The 13739-nt window shown below is 57.2% G+C and overlaps 3 protein-coding genes across 3 annotated transcripts; all 3 read right to left on the bottom strand.

Moving 5' to 3' along the window:
• Positions 1 to 1545: 1545 nt before the first annotated feature.
• ColSpa_02001 (uncharacterized protein) lies at positions 1546 to 4766 on the bottom strand (the record flags this gene model as incomplete). Its single annotated transcript, XM_049268213.1, has 2 exons — positions 1546 to 4554; positions 4659 to 4766. The coding sequence occupies 2 exons, from the start codon at positions 4764 to 4766 to the stop codon at positions 1546 to 1548; spliced, it is 3117 nt and encodes a 1038-aa protein (XP_049124170.1).
• A 3120-nt stretch (positions 4767 to 7886) lies between these two features.
• Positions 7887 to 9758, bottom strand: ColSpa_02000 (platelet-activating factor acetylhydrolase; the record flags this gene model as incomplete). Its single annotated transcript, XM_049268212.1, has 1 exon — positions 7887 to 9758. One exon carries the CDS (start codon positions 9756 to 9758, stop codon positions 7887 to 7889), a length of 1872 nt encoding a protein of 623 aa, XP_049124169.1.
• A 1402-nt stretch (positions 9759 to 11160) lies between these two features.
• ColSpa_01999 (fusaridione A cluster transcription factor fsdR) lies at positions 11161 to 13002 on the bottom strand (the record flags this gene model as incomplete). Its single annotated transcript, XM_049268211.1, has 4 exons — positions 11161 to 11779; positions 11836 to 12554; positions 12632 to 12900; positions 12987 to 13002. 4 exons carry the CDS (start codon positions 13000 to 13002, stop codon positions 11161 to 11163), a joined length of 1623 nt encoding a protein of 540 aa, XP_049124168.1.
• Between the last annotated feature and the right edge of the window lie 737 nt (positions 13003 to 13739).

Below are 13739 nucleotides of genomic sequence, written 5' to 3'. Positions count from 1 at the left end.
TGTCGGTGCGGGCTGCGGGGGTGCATCCCGGACAAGGCTTGCACGAGGACGACGAGGAGTTCCAGCGTGCACTCGAGCAATCCAAGGTCGCTCAACACACAGGACACGAAGACGACGAGGAGCTGAAGCGCATACTGGAAGAATCGAAGCGGAGCCACACCGAGGGCACGACAAATGACGACGAAGAGGAACTGAGAAGGGCAATCGAGGCTTCTGAAGCCGCACATCGGGAGCATCTGAACAAGGCCGCGGCGGTGCAGTCGGAGGAAGAGATTGTGATGGAGTACGTGAAGAAGCAAAGCCTGGCCGAGGAGGAGTTCCGGCGGAACGCGTCCAAGGGGAAGGCGCGCGAGGTCGCGGATGAAGATGACGACGACGACGAAGACCTCAAGAGGGCGATGGAGGAGAGCCTGAAGATGAGCGGGAGGCCGGGACAGTCGAGCTCTTTCCAGTGAATTTAGACAAGAGGACCGAGGGATAGATGGCACACCCGAGATACCATTTTGAGTTTTTTTCCTTCCCCCATTGTAATACGACTATTAAACCTTTTTGTGCACAATTTTCGAGGCGGCTGCATACGTGACGAGCGAACCCGTCTATCCCCAGCTACTCCTTGTCCCTCGCTTGCAAATGGGCGGGAGGTCGGGGCCCTTTGCGTTCGTGGAGCCGTCGGCGCCGAGGACGGCTGCATAGTCAAGGCCGACCTCGGGGGCAGCGTGCGATGCCTAGCCGAGTGAGACGGAGGTGGTGGAGGGGCGGTGATTTCTCTCTCGTGATGCTCTGGCCTTGGTGTCGTGTGAGCCCCGACTTTGATGTTCTCGGGATTTCGCCGCCCCGAATGCACTCAGCTTTATGGACGCGCCCACGTGTGGCATTGCACACCACCCGCACACCTCCCCCACATTGGAACGCTGACCTCTAGGCCACTTAGAACGGCAATGTCTGCCCTCCACGCGGAGTTTAGTCACGCGGTGCGCCCATCGGTTCTCATCTCGTTCACTCTCGAGGAACCAGAAGTAAATCCAAGGGCGAGACCTTCTCCCCAGAATGTACAGGCCTTTTGCCCACGGGACGGCCCTCTTTGTAGGACACTCGTCGCGAGAAGCTTGACGGCTGGAACATGGCCCGATCGGGAAGCTGGACATGTGAACGGGCATTCGTGATTGGCTCGTTGATCCGAAGGGAGAGCAGAGCAGCGACGGGATCCAGCTCTTCTGCATCGAGCCAGTCATCGTCCTTTTCTCTGACCAAGCTGTTTCACGGGAATTAATGAAAGGTAACGTTAACAGCTAATGGATGTATTGTTTCTCAAGTCAGTCTTCATCCAAAGAGCTGGCTGGTATGCACCCTCCTATTAATACATGTTTGTACACAGTCCGGCCGTGCAAGCTTGATTACCACCACCTTTTCCCTATCGTACCGGTCCGTTGGTCTCTAATCTTTTACCGAGTTCAATGAGAGCTCAAAAGTCAAAGTGCAAAACGCGAAGCCAAGATCGCAAACCATATTATCTCCCATCACTTCGTGTTTTGTTTCTCCTCTTGCTTAGTGCAGCTTCTCCTTGAGATAGATGACTGCCGCGTATCCTGCGCAGCATCGCGTTGTCATTCCGTGAGAGCACCACGGGCATTTGACCGTCGTCGAGATGACACCGCTGACCCCAAGCTTCCGGTCTTCAACCTTTCCTTCGGGGTTCGCCATGCATTCGTAGACCTTGCTCGGCATGTCGTGCAGAAATTTGCAGCTGCAGCACTCCACCAGCATCTTGGCAACCGGTTCGGGGGCGCCGTTGGGAGGTACAATGGACGCGCGTGATACGCGATTGGATCGTGGTGGGCCAGGCGGACCCTGCATGGATTTGCGAGCCTCCTCGAGGTAACTCGAAGGGTTCGCGGGAGCCTTGAGAGCCACAGCCGACTTTCTCCATGCCGCATCCGATGGTTGTGCTGCTTGAGTCGCTGCCTTGCCGGCCAGGTTACTGACAGATCCGCGCTTAGATGAGCGAGGTGGCGGGGCCGGAATAAGTGCCCGGGGCACTAGAGGCTGGTGCTTGAGCTTCGGAAGGAAACTTGTATCGAGGACAAGATCAGGGCTCGAGCGACTCTTAGTCAAGCTCGGTTGACGCTGAACTGCACAAGATGGCGCATCTTGCACCGGCGCAGCGACGTTTTCTGCCTGCCTCTGTTCCCTCTGGTCGTACTCCTGCGGGCTCGTGAGAGATGCAGACGTCAGCGGCGAGGGAAACACTGAACTCTCTGTGTGTGTAGGAGTGGGATAGCTCTGGGACGAGTCACTGTCCTCAGCATCGGCGACACTAGCATTCCTGCCGAACTTCTCCGTAACAAGAGCCTCCAGCTCGTTGAGATGAGCCTCGTGGTTCTGGACTGGAATCTGCGGGGGGAGACTGATCCTTGGGTTCGAGACAGTTGGCGAGCATGCCAGCAGGGCCGTGTGAGAGAGTCTGTACGATCTCGAGTCGTCCGAGACCAACACAGTCGCGTTGTCCACTCTTCCTACTTCTCCATCCACCGGCATCAACCCCTTCTCCGACTGGGGCCTTGAGGAATCCGGGGTCGTGGCTGTAGATGAGGTAGGCAAACCTTCATCACACGACGACATGGATGACCTATCAGTCGGACGAGCCGACGAATCCCTTGACGGCATGCTGGACTCGCCAGACGCGGCAAACGGCCGGACAGGCTCAGCTGGTAATGGCGAGGGCTCGTCGGTCGAGTACCGTGAGCTCGATGGCGAGTCGGGTGTCATGGTGTTTTCGCGGACGGCACGTGTAAAATAGTTGGAGACTGGGGGCCTGGAGGGTCCGGGGGACGATACTTTGTAGAAAGCTGCTTTGGCCGCATCTTTGAAGCTCCTGATTGCGGCTCCTGGTGTGGATGGAGGCTTCTCACGCGACGATGACCTCACGGAAGGGAGAGGTATCTCCTTCGGTATCAGCCTGGACGCCGGTGGTCCTTGCGAAATTGAACGGTCAAACGACCCTTGATTGGGACTGCCATGAGCAGGGGGCGTGTAGGGGAGACGGAAGGTGATCGTGAAGTCTTCTGCTTGGGACGACTGATCATTGTGAGCGCTAAGGCTGGTCGTGGAGCCACTGCGCGGTGGATAGTTGCCACTCAAAGTACTGCTGTTGGAAGGCGATGAGTGGGAGCTAGATTGGTGTTGTCGGTTAGTCTGGGGAGGATAGTGGGACTTGGCTGACGAGACACGGGTCTCGTCCTTGAAGCCGTTGATGGACCGTTCTCTGCTCTGCTGGCGGGACTGGTGGACGTAGCTCTCCCTCCGTCGACCTCGTTCTTGCTCGAGCACGAACTCGCTCAGTGCAGGGGGAGGCTCCAACTCATCGTCGTCGTCGGCGACTGCAGAGTCTTGCTGTTGTGCCGCGTTGGATTTCCACTGCTGGAGGTTGCCTCCATCCGGCACGGGTGGTGCCGTAGGAGACACCAGAGGTTGACACCAAGAAGGCACATGCATTGAAGCAACTCGTGGTGTCCTCGGAGCGAACGCGTCATCCTCTTGATGCTTGTTTATCTCGGCCTCCAGCCCGTATGAAGTAGATCGTAGGAGGCTAGGAGCCGTGAACGCCGGTGGCGTCACCATCACCTCGGGCCCGAATGAATTTGCTCTTTGGTGCGCCAGAGAAGCCGGCGGAACAGGCTTTCTCAGAGGCATCCCAGCAGCTGCCTGTCTCTTCTGCTCCAGTTTCAAGCCGCCGATGAAACCGTGACTCTCGTCGGGTTGAGACTGACTGGGCGTCTTGTAACCCGTCAACGCAGCCTTCAGCTGCATCGCTACCGAGTCAGATCGCTGTCTGGTGTGCTGGGGACGGATTGGCGGAGGCGGCTCGTAAAAAGCTTGAGCGCTTGACGAGCGAAGTCGGTCGTCGGCAAACGTGGTCGGGCTTGAGATGGACCTTGAGGCATTCGGAGGTCTTGACGGGGGAGTCTTGGTGAGTTTGGCAGCCAGCATCTTCTTGACAGACTTGGCCTCCTTCTCAACCTGCTTCTCGGCCTGTTCCTTCTCCTTCTTGCGCATCTTGGCCTCGTTCTTCTTCTCCTTCTTCTTGTTCTGGCCAAAGGACTCCCAGCTCGGGGAGTGGCAGATGGAGGATGCGTCGTCCGCGGTAGGCTCCTCGAGGACGTCAACGTCCAGAAACGTGACTGTCTTGTGCTTGTGCTCGACAGCCTCCTTGCGCTCCGCTTCGCGATCGATCTGTGTCTTGGTATTTGAGGGCGGAGGCGGCACAGAGATGGACAGAGAAGGCAAGGCGGTGGCTCGGCGGGCAGCTTTCATGGCAGAGGGCGGCAGGTCTGTCTTCTTGACGGGAATTTGCACAGATGACTCCCTCCGGCGAGACTGCAGTGGGACGAGAGGCTTCACGGGCGGCGGAGGACTGATGGTGGGAAAAGGACTGAGTCTCGGCGGAGACTGGGGAGGGCGACCTTGATTTACATGATGCTGCAGAACCTGCTGAAACGCCAGGTGAGAGGGATGTGTGTAGACGGGCATGGACTGGTGCCCCTGAAGACGCTCGAGCTGCAAGGTGAGGCGTGTTAGTGGGTGGGAGCTAAGATAGCCAAATTGAGGTGGATGCCACGCGGGCCCGAGGCGTCAGGTTAGTTAGGGTGGGATCGGCGTACCTTCCGGGCATGTTCCAGCTCAAGCATCTTCTGAAGGCTGTCAGACCTAGACCTGGACCTGCTGCCTCGCGGTGTGGTCGAGCCGTGTTGAGCGGCCGTCGCAGTCATTTTCGGGTATCGTGGTCTCGCGGCAGGGTTGGAGATGGGTGATCGTGGGTGGAGTCGTGGCGTCAAGAACGGGTGGGAATCGCCGACTAGCGGTCGCAGAGTATGGGAAAAGGATGAGGCGATACTAAAGAAGGCGTTTGCGTGTTGTCATAATCTTCGTTGTGTTTCGTAAGGCGTTTGCTAAAGGACACTGGCTGGAACGCGGCGGCATAGACAGTTTGCGAGAAGGGCAATCGCAGCCGGAATCCGGATCGCGACGGTGAATTAGGTGCTGAATGTCGTGGCGATACTGAGGGTGCGGCCGAAAAAAGCCGGTGAACGAGCGGCCAAGATGGGACGAGGGGGAAAGAGACGAGACGAGATGGACGGATTAGCTACTGGCGAGGCAAGGGCCCACGAGAGAAAGTGCGACAAAGTAACGTTGCTGTGAAACAAAACAAGATATTCAACGAGGGGCAGTCTTGATGACGGAAAGGGAATTTCGAAGAGGAAAGAGCAAGCAGGGTGATATCTCTGGGACGCAGCCGGGGTCGGGTTGAGACTAATAGTTCTCTTCCTATTAGGGTCAAGGGGAAGGATTTACAGATCGGGGTGCAGCTGTTTACCCTGGTCTCCCGAGTACATTGACCCCATGCAGCGTGCAGAGCTTGTTTGCATGGCAAGGCGAGACTACCTTCTCCACGACAACACAACACTACACACACGCAGCCAGTAGAATTCTCTCACGGCCAATTTCGTCAAACCTCGTTCTACGCGACCACTGGGTAAGGAAAGGCCACGGCCACGGCCACGGTCGCTGGGGGGGACACAGACCGGCGAGATAAAATAGGCTATGGTGCGAAGGCCTTCCCGTAGAGGTTGACCGTAAACAGCGCACGTTGGGAAGTAGCTCACGTCCATCCATTGCTGACGATCGGATGGCTTACCCCGTCAAGGTCGGGGCTACGGTGAGATGGGACGGTGATCCGCTTCCCACCGTCCCCGAGCAGGTCTGAGGTGAGGGCCGGATCCAAGAACAGGTGCAGAAGACCGGAGGCCCAGGTACAGGTCTCGCTAATGTCCAAAAAAGCGAAAAAAAGATTAAGAAGGGAGACTAAGGCAGGTAGGTGCCATGGAGGAACATGGTGCGTCTTGCATCTCGGCGAGCGCCTGGACGTGGCCTTTCAGCGCGACCCTGTCGCTTGGAACGGATACAGCTGAGGAGGACAATGTACCTTGCCGTGCCATGTCATCATCCATCGATGCGTTGTGTGTCGTCTAGCCGTCCGGTCGTGTGGGTGGTGTTACACGGGAGTGGAGGCAATGTGAGACCCTGGAGGGGCTCAATGAAGGAGCACCGGAAGGCCCAAAGACTGTCGTCCTATCTGCATCGCGCGTTTGAATGTCTGATGTATCTTTCCATATGAGGTCGAGTTCTCAAAGCAAAGGGTTGGGTTTCCGGAATCTTTGCCACACACATACAAACACACACGCGCGCGCAGTGCCGTTTTTCAGAGTTGCAACCGCTCGATAATACGAGCTTTGAGGTGCATTGGAAGAACTCCAGCTCGGCAAGGGACCGCTGCAGGCGCCACCCCTCCCGGCCCACTGTTAGCGAAGCTCGGCGTGGCTTCCCTGGCCGATCGGCTACCAGGTCATGGCTAGGTAGCTTAACACGGACGCCTATTTTTGAGCATCTCCCTTGGCAAGTGGGGACCAACCAGGCACAGCTCTGCCCTGCCGACGTTTTGTTTGCCAGCAGGGCAGAAGCTCCAACGTTTCCCTCCCCGCGATACCATACCTGAGGTAGTACAGGGCCGTCTCGCGTTTCTGGTCGTTGGCTTGTGTTTTAGCAGGCGGTGTCGTTTGGTGTGGCTTCTTTCGGGCCCCCACCGCGACCTGGCTTCTAATTATCGCCTCGCCTCACCTGAAGTTGAAGCTGCGGACGACATGGACGACACGACCTCGTGCCTGCTACCCTGCCCGTCAAACCTCCTTCGCAGACGTCTCTCCTAAATCCTTCTTCCGACTCTCTCTCTCTCTCTCTCTCTCTCTCTCTCTCTCTCTCTCTCTCTCTCTCTCTCCGTCTCCCCCCTTCTCCCCCCAAATCAAGGTCACGCATCTCCGGTTCCTTCCAAAGACCTCACCAGCATTCTGAACAGGCCACCGGCTGCGCGCACAACCCAATAGTCCCTGACGGCACAGCTCGTATTCTTTTTCGTCGCATCAACTGACAGCTGCATACTGTCCACTCACATCCTCCTCCTCCACACCACCGCCAACAGCGCCGACCTGCATGCAATGATCGATGGCCCTCCCTGCTTCTCTGTCTTGGCTCTCCCTAGTGCTGCTCACGCCACGGCATTTCTATCCGAAAAGACGGTGCAGGCAAGCGAGACACAAATGCCAGAAATAGCCCACTCAAGCGGTCGACCTGCAGATGGAACAAGCCTCCTCCTCGTTGACCGCCACCACCAGCGTAGCCCATCTTCAACTTTCGTCCACCCTGCTCTACCTCGTGGCGCCATCCCTCTCCACATGTCACAGTGCCGGACAACCCCTGGCTCGACCGATCGAAATTGCCGCAGCCGTCCCTGGGGTCTTTGGCGAGCTAGCTCCCTTGGGCCGTGAGTCCGAGCCTCACCTCATAGTTCAAACCACAGCTACCATCTCCCCACGACAAAGCGCACTGCGCACAGGCTTCGGTTCGGAGCAAGCGCCAGAACGTTCCCACAGAGCTTGATGGGCACTCACCCAGCTGTCTTGCCCGTTCGCCCATCCATCCGATGGCTCGCAGAACTCTTGACCAATCTACGCCGGAACTGAAATCACGGGGGTTTTTTTCGTTTTTGTTCTTTTTGCCGCCTCACACTAACGGCTAACCGTCAATCCCTCAGGACGCAACCAAGCGAATCTGTATTGCATGGACACTTGCAGCTTGGTAAGTCGAGGAGAAATCGTGTTTGCTTGCTCAGACACTCGCTCTATATACACAAAACATCGCTGGTAGCCTCCCAAACCCGTGGGTATGGTAAGTCCGCCCAGGCCCCTCTTGAACGCCAACACTCGAAATCGCTACCCAGTCTAAACAGCTTACAAGATACAGGTATTTGTAGTACAGCGCATGATGCACCTAGCCAGCTAGGCTTGGTTCTCGCTCGTTCTCCGCTCGTTTTGCTGCATATGCTTCTCCACGGACTCGCGGCCCGGACTCACGTGCATCCAAACCTCGTTGCCCTCGCCCCAGTTGATCAGCCCCGAGGGCATGCCTGATCCTTCGCCCTTCCTGAAAAGCACCCGGTTCTTGTGACGGAGCCAATTCTTCATTCGCAGCGCCGCCTCGTTCTCTACCTTGAGGCGGACGGCGATCCATCGATCGTCGGGGCGATGATTATGCGTCACCACTGAGAGTGGTTCCGATGGTGACTCTGTCGTTTTGAGAATCTGCTCATCAACCCATGTGTTGTACTTTGTCTGCTCCGGCGGCAGGGTGATCTTTAGGAACTCGAGTGACGGCGATATCGTGAGATAGATGGCTCTCAGGGGATTGACCAGAGTCTTCAACAGTAGGTCCATCCAGGTCGAATACAGAATGGCGAAGTCGGTCTGAGAGAGATGCGTTGATCCGCGGATGGTCATCATCCAAGTGAGTGCATCCTCTGCCCTTGCCTCATTGCAAATGTCGACGAGTCTGTCAAAGTTTTCCTGCCAGTGCATAAAGGCCTCGGACCCGATCGACAGGAGTGGCTTTGTGACGCGGTGTCGGACGTCGTCTCCCGCATGAGGCGTGGCCGGGCCCCAAGCATCGAGGATGATGCCCTGGCCGACCCAGGTGAGCGACTCCGTCCTCAGGGTTTCGACCGTCGTCGCTCCGCCGAACGAATGGCCCATGATGGTTACGTTGTCGAGGAACATCCTGCCCTTCCAGTCCTCCCACATGATTCCCGTCAAGCCCTTGGAGCTGGAGGCGACGTTGCCCTTTCTTCTCATGTTCATGGCTTCTACTTCGTGTCCCTGGCCGCTGTTGATGTACCCGAGGATGCGGTACACCTCCTCCATCTCCGCCATCCTCATCTCGATTTGGGCGGTTCTCAGTTCGGTGTCAACCCCGCGGGCGTTGTGCGGCGCCGTGTCCTGGGCATTGTCCTTGGGGAAGAGATAGTCGACGCAGTAATGCTGGTCGCTCTTTTTCCCCGTCTTGCTGTTCTTAATCTTCTTGGCGCTCACGGTCTTGACATATGCCTGGGCCACCGATGAATCACTGTCAGAAACCTCTCGGTTCTCAGGGAGGTTGACGTAGGTTCTGGCACCGCTTCCGTCGCGGTGCTCTACTGCCACGACGATGAAGCCGTAGCTTGCCAACTCTCCACAGATGGAACTGTAGCTCATCCTGGAGCCCCCGAGGCCATGACTGAAAATGATGACGGGGAACTTTGGCTTCGTGCTGGAGCTCGATTCCTCGTTCCGCGCCGTTCGTCCAGTCGGGCCCTCGTCGCCCAGCATTTCCTCCGGCCAGTGCCCCGCAAGCTTGGCATTGCGCAGCGCCGGGAGCTTGGTGAACATGGAGGTGGCGGCGATGTAAGCCGTCACCGGTAGGTTCGGGACGCTGAAGAACTTGGCGTAGCCCTTGCAAGTTAGGACCCGCGGACGCGGAAGCCATCCGACTCGTGAGAGCTTTGGCTTCTTCTCGCCGGCCTTCTTCTTCTGCTTGTTGTTGTTGTTGTGGCCGTGCTCAGGAGCGGCGTGGTCGTCCGTTTTGGACTTGAGTGCGCACGGGTAGTAGATGGCGAACAGGACGGTGTCGAGCCTGAGCAAGGGCACATTGTCGCGCCTGAGCTCGGAAACGACACGAGGGTGGCGGACCGGCGCCTCGATCTCGAGGAAGCCCACGCCGTACGGTCCCGTGTAGTAGGGCAGCGAGTGGAGGAAGCGTTCTCTGAGTGTCTTGGGCGGGTGCGTCGCCGATCGTCGTTTCCGGTCCTCGGCCGAGGCCTTCTTCTCTTCCGACACCATTGTGAGTGGAGTGGATGTGGAGTGCCAATGTTGTTGGTCTGAGGGCGCCGTATCCTCTTAAAGCCGTTCAGATGACGACTCGGTGAAAGTGTGGTCGTGGCCGTGGTGGATATCTTGCTGTTGGTGTCGTCGACAAGGGGCAGGTCGGACGAGAAAAGGTGGAATGGAGCTGATTATAGATGTCGCACTGGACCATGGCGGCAATGCAAAAAGACCAGCTGGAGGGAGAAATCGGGATCGGAGGGGAGAGAGAGACAGAGAGAGAAAAGGCCAGGGTCTAAACATTCCAGGAAAGACGTGCGCAAGATTCTGGCCGCGTTGGCGAGACTGGGCGGATGGGGGGGGGGGGAGAAACCAGGGCAGATTGCTGGCGTCGCGCTTGTCCTTTTCCCGTCGCTCGGTCGAGGAGCCTTTGATGGTCAAAGTGTGGATAAGTGAAACCGCAGAGTCCGGAAAGGCGCTGACGTCACGATTGCCTCTGGCAATTTCTACCCCGGATTCTGCTCATCATCGACAGGGGGGGTGTTGGTGTTATCATGGAGTTGTGGAGCGGCTAAGAGAACACGATTGCCCAGAGGAACAATGCGAGAGTAGAATGGGAAGGCAGAGTAAAAAAGGAAAAAGAAAAAAAAAAGAGACACCCATCGATATACTTCCGATTAAAGGTTCTCTGCAACGAGGCCTGTTTTGATTCTCAAGGGGAGGACGGGTTTCACTCAGCGAGACATTTTTCTTGGTCCGTGTGCCTGTATATTTATTTTCTTTGCGGTTGGCATGTCTTTTGGTTGCACCGGGACTAACGGGGGGAAAAATCAGACACGAAGCAGGTGGAGATTGTCAGGGGGGTGAAAACAGAAAAGTTCAATTCCAGTTGCCTGCGTCCCGTACGGTTGGTGCAGTAGTGAAGCCCTGCTTGCCTGTGCTACCGACGTCTGTCTTGGCGCGCGGGCATTCTCTTTTCACATGCCCATTCCCTCTCCAACTCGTCGAAAGGGCTTCGACTGTGTCCACATCCGACCATCATGCGTGTGTAGCGGGCTCACGTCGCTTTTGCGACACGGCAGCTTCTCGGACGGACATTACATCGTTTCTGGCCCAAAGTAGTGGGTGCTTTTTTTTTACCCTTCTTTTTTTTCAATCGTCATCGAGGACGGGGTACCCGTTGGTTCGGGCAAGTAGTCGCGTGCTGGACGATGCAGCACTTGTCGATTTCACCTTCGGGGCGGCGCCATGTGGGGCCAGCTACTGGTGCCGCCGATGCAAAGCGTCGTTCGGCGACTTCCCGAGCCCACGATACCACTGTCGACTGCCGGATGCCGGATGTGGCCCGTCACAGTGGGCCCCGATTATGCCAAGTCTGGCTCTCTAGCTCTCTAGCTCTGGTTCCGACTGCGGCGTGTTCTCAGTTCTGGTTGGGAAATTGGTTATCCAAGAGACTGTCATACTGCCACAGCTCCGGCTGGTAATCCAACGGCAGCCGCCAGTCGGCGGCTATGTCCATGAACCCGGTGAAGAACTGGCCCTCATTAGGCTGCGTCAGCCCCGCCCCGAGGTTCATGAAGCCTTGCTGCTGCTGCTGTTGCTGCTGCTGCGCGTCGGACATGGAGAGGCTCGTCATGGGACCTAGGACGTCGGCAGTACCACTGGTGATGCTGCCGCTACGGGCCGACCCGGGCCCTCCCATCGGGGGAGAGAAGGCATCCGTGGGTACCCCTGCCGGCATCGAAATATCCTGCGAAGGCTGCTGAGGTTGTTGGAAGGCAGCAGAGGGTCCACGCGAGACGGGGAGCATGTGCGGCGGCAGTGTTGGGGTGTTTGCGAGTACGGAAGCGGCGACGTCCGCGATAACTTTAATGACATGGTACGACACGACAGACTGGTGTTCTGGGTCGTACTTCTCGAAGAAGGAGATTACGGTGCGGATGAGGTCGAGGTCGCGACGTGCGCGAGGGTTGGTCTTGTTCTGGAGGATGTTGACAAAGAGGATGTCTACGCTCCAAGCAATCTGATACAGCAGATACCTATGCAATGTTTGTCAGTTTTGACATGAACCTGTCATATACACTGGTTCACTTACGGTGTATACGGGTGTTCAATCTGATGGTAGTTCAGGAGTGAGATGGCGGCACGCGACGCGCTCACACACAGGGCAAGACTCGGGCCTATATCGCCGGCCTCCGTACCCTCCTGGTCCTCCAGCAGAGGCAACCTGAAAGCAGCCGAGTGGATTGCCACGACGAGCTGGAAGTACGTGAAATGCAGCGTTGTCAAGCACACCATCCTGTGATAGTCGCCGTCTAGCAGCGCTTCAACGTTTTCGGCGCGGATCATCGGGGGAATGCTCTCGCGCCACTCCTGCAGGTCGGCGTCGAGGCGGCGGATCTCAGCCTCGAGCTCAGCGGGCGGGACGCCGGTACGGTGGTACAGCGCACCGGCAATACGGCCCTGGATCTGGGCGAGGCGGACCTGCTGGAGGAAGAAGTTGAGCGTCACATCGTTGGGGTAATAGTACATGCTGTATCCATCTGCCGGGTGCTCCTCGGGTAGGTCGAGGAGAAAGTCGTCGCTGATGAGCGGAGGCTTGCCGATACGTAGCATGAGGTCATGGTCGATGATATAGGCCTGCCAGAAGAGGCGGCGACGGTGGAGGTGATTCACAGGGTTCAAGCTCTCGGCGGTTGCGTAGGACGGGTCGGGCTCCGGACGGTGGTAGCCCGCCATCAAGAGGAGCTGCACGGTGAGACCCATAAGTGTCAAAGCGACATGATTCTCAGATGTGAAGCTGAAGTAGAGGACCTGCCGGTACGGTTAATAACATCCAGGCCGTGGTTAAGAGGCCTTGAACGGCTCTCTCTAAGGTCGCTTGGACTCACTGTCGACAACAGTGCCCCTATTGTCAGGGGCGTTGGTGTGCGTATAATGACATTGGGGACCATCCCAAGGGCATTATGAATGTACTTTTGGTACTCTTCCTTGTTTCGCATACGATTCCTCTTGCGGAGAGTGTGTGCAACGATGGCGTTCACGGCCATTCGCCAACCTGGATCGGCAGGAGGCTGGCCTTGGAAATAGGACCGGAGCGCGGCTCGTACTTCGTGCTCTTGGAACGTCCGTATGCTGGCGTTCATCGTCACAAAGTACTCTAGCGATCTGGTTTCAGTAACAATTTGCAAATTGCGACATCATCTGCCGCGGGCGGGAATAACGGCTTTCAAGCAGGCGGCTTACCGTTCACGCACTCCATGATCACATGGTTGGGAGGCAGAGGGTGATTTAGGTCGGCGTGGTTTAAATACGGTTGGTCGTGTAGCGCCTGTAACTTGGGCCGCGCAGCATGCAAAGCATTGGAGAATCTAGAGTCTCCAATGAGGAGCTCAATTTGGGCCAACCCTTGCGGTGAAAGCAGAGAGCAGGCACCTGGCGAAGGACGAGTGTCAGCCAATATGCTTTTACGTCCAGTGATATCTCTCTGGAGGACAGAGGCTCTTGTTTATTACCTGCTGCGATGACCGTACTATCATCGGGCGCGCCAGCATAGTACGGCCTCGCCCCCGTCGAGGATGTAGCGGACGGCGGCGAGGGGAAGGAGTCAGGGTTGCCCGAAGAAGGACTCGCGCTGCTAGCCTTCCGTCTCGACAGGGGAGAGCGGTGGTTTGGCGACGACGTCGTCGCCGCAAAGGGCGACGCGGTTACCGGCGACTCGCTGTGATTAAAATGCTGTGGAGGTGTCACCCCCTGCTCTGGCTTTGTGGACTGGAGCTCCTCCACCAGCTTTTCCATCTGAGCCAGTCTCGAAACTACATCTTCGTAGAGCCTGTTGGTCGCGACGACATGGCGAGCGTGTCAGTTATCCATAAGCCGATCAAGATCGGAGATAAGGGCCACATCGACCCCTCCCCCTACTGCGCGAGATTGAAGGTGAGGGTGAGGGCAACTCACGGTCTCTGGCGGCGTCCTGAAGAGCGACGGCCTTCGGGCCAG

Source organism: Colletotrichum spaethianum, assembly GCF_022836535.1.
Source record: "Colletotrichum spaethianum MAFF 239500 DNA, contig03, whole genome shotgun sequence".
Lineage (NCBI taxonomy): Eukaryota > Fungi > Ascomycota > Sordariomycetes > Glomerellales > Glomerellaceae > Colletotrichum > Colletotrichum spaethianum.
This window is presented reverse-complemented; position numbering and strand designations above follow the sequence as displayed.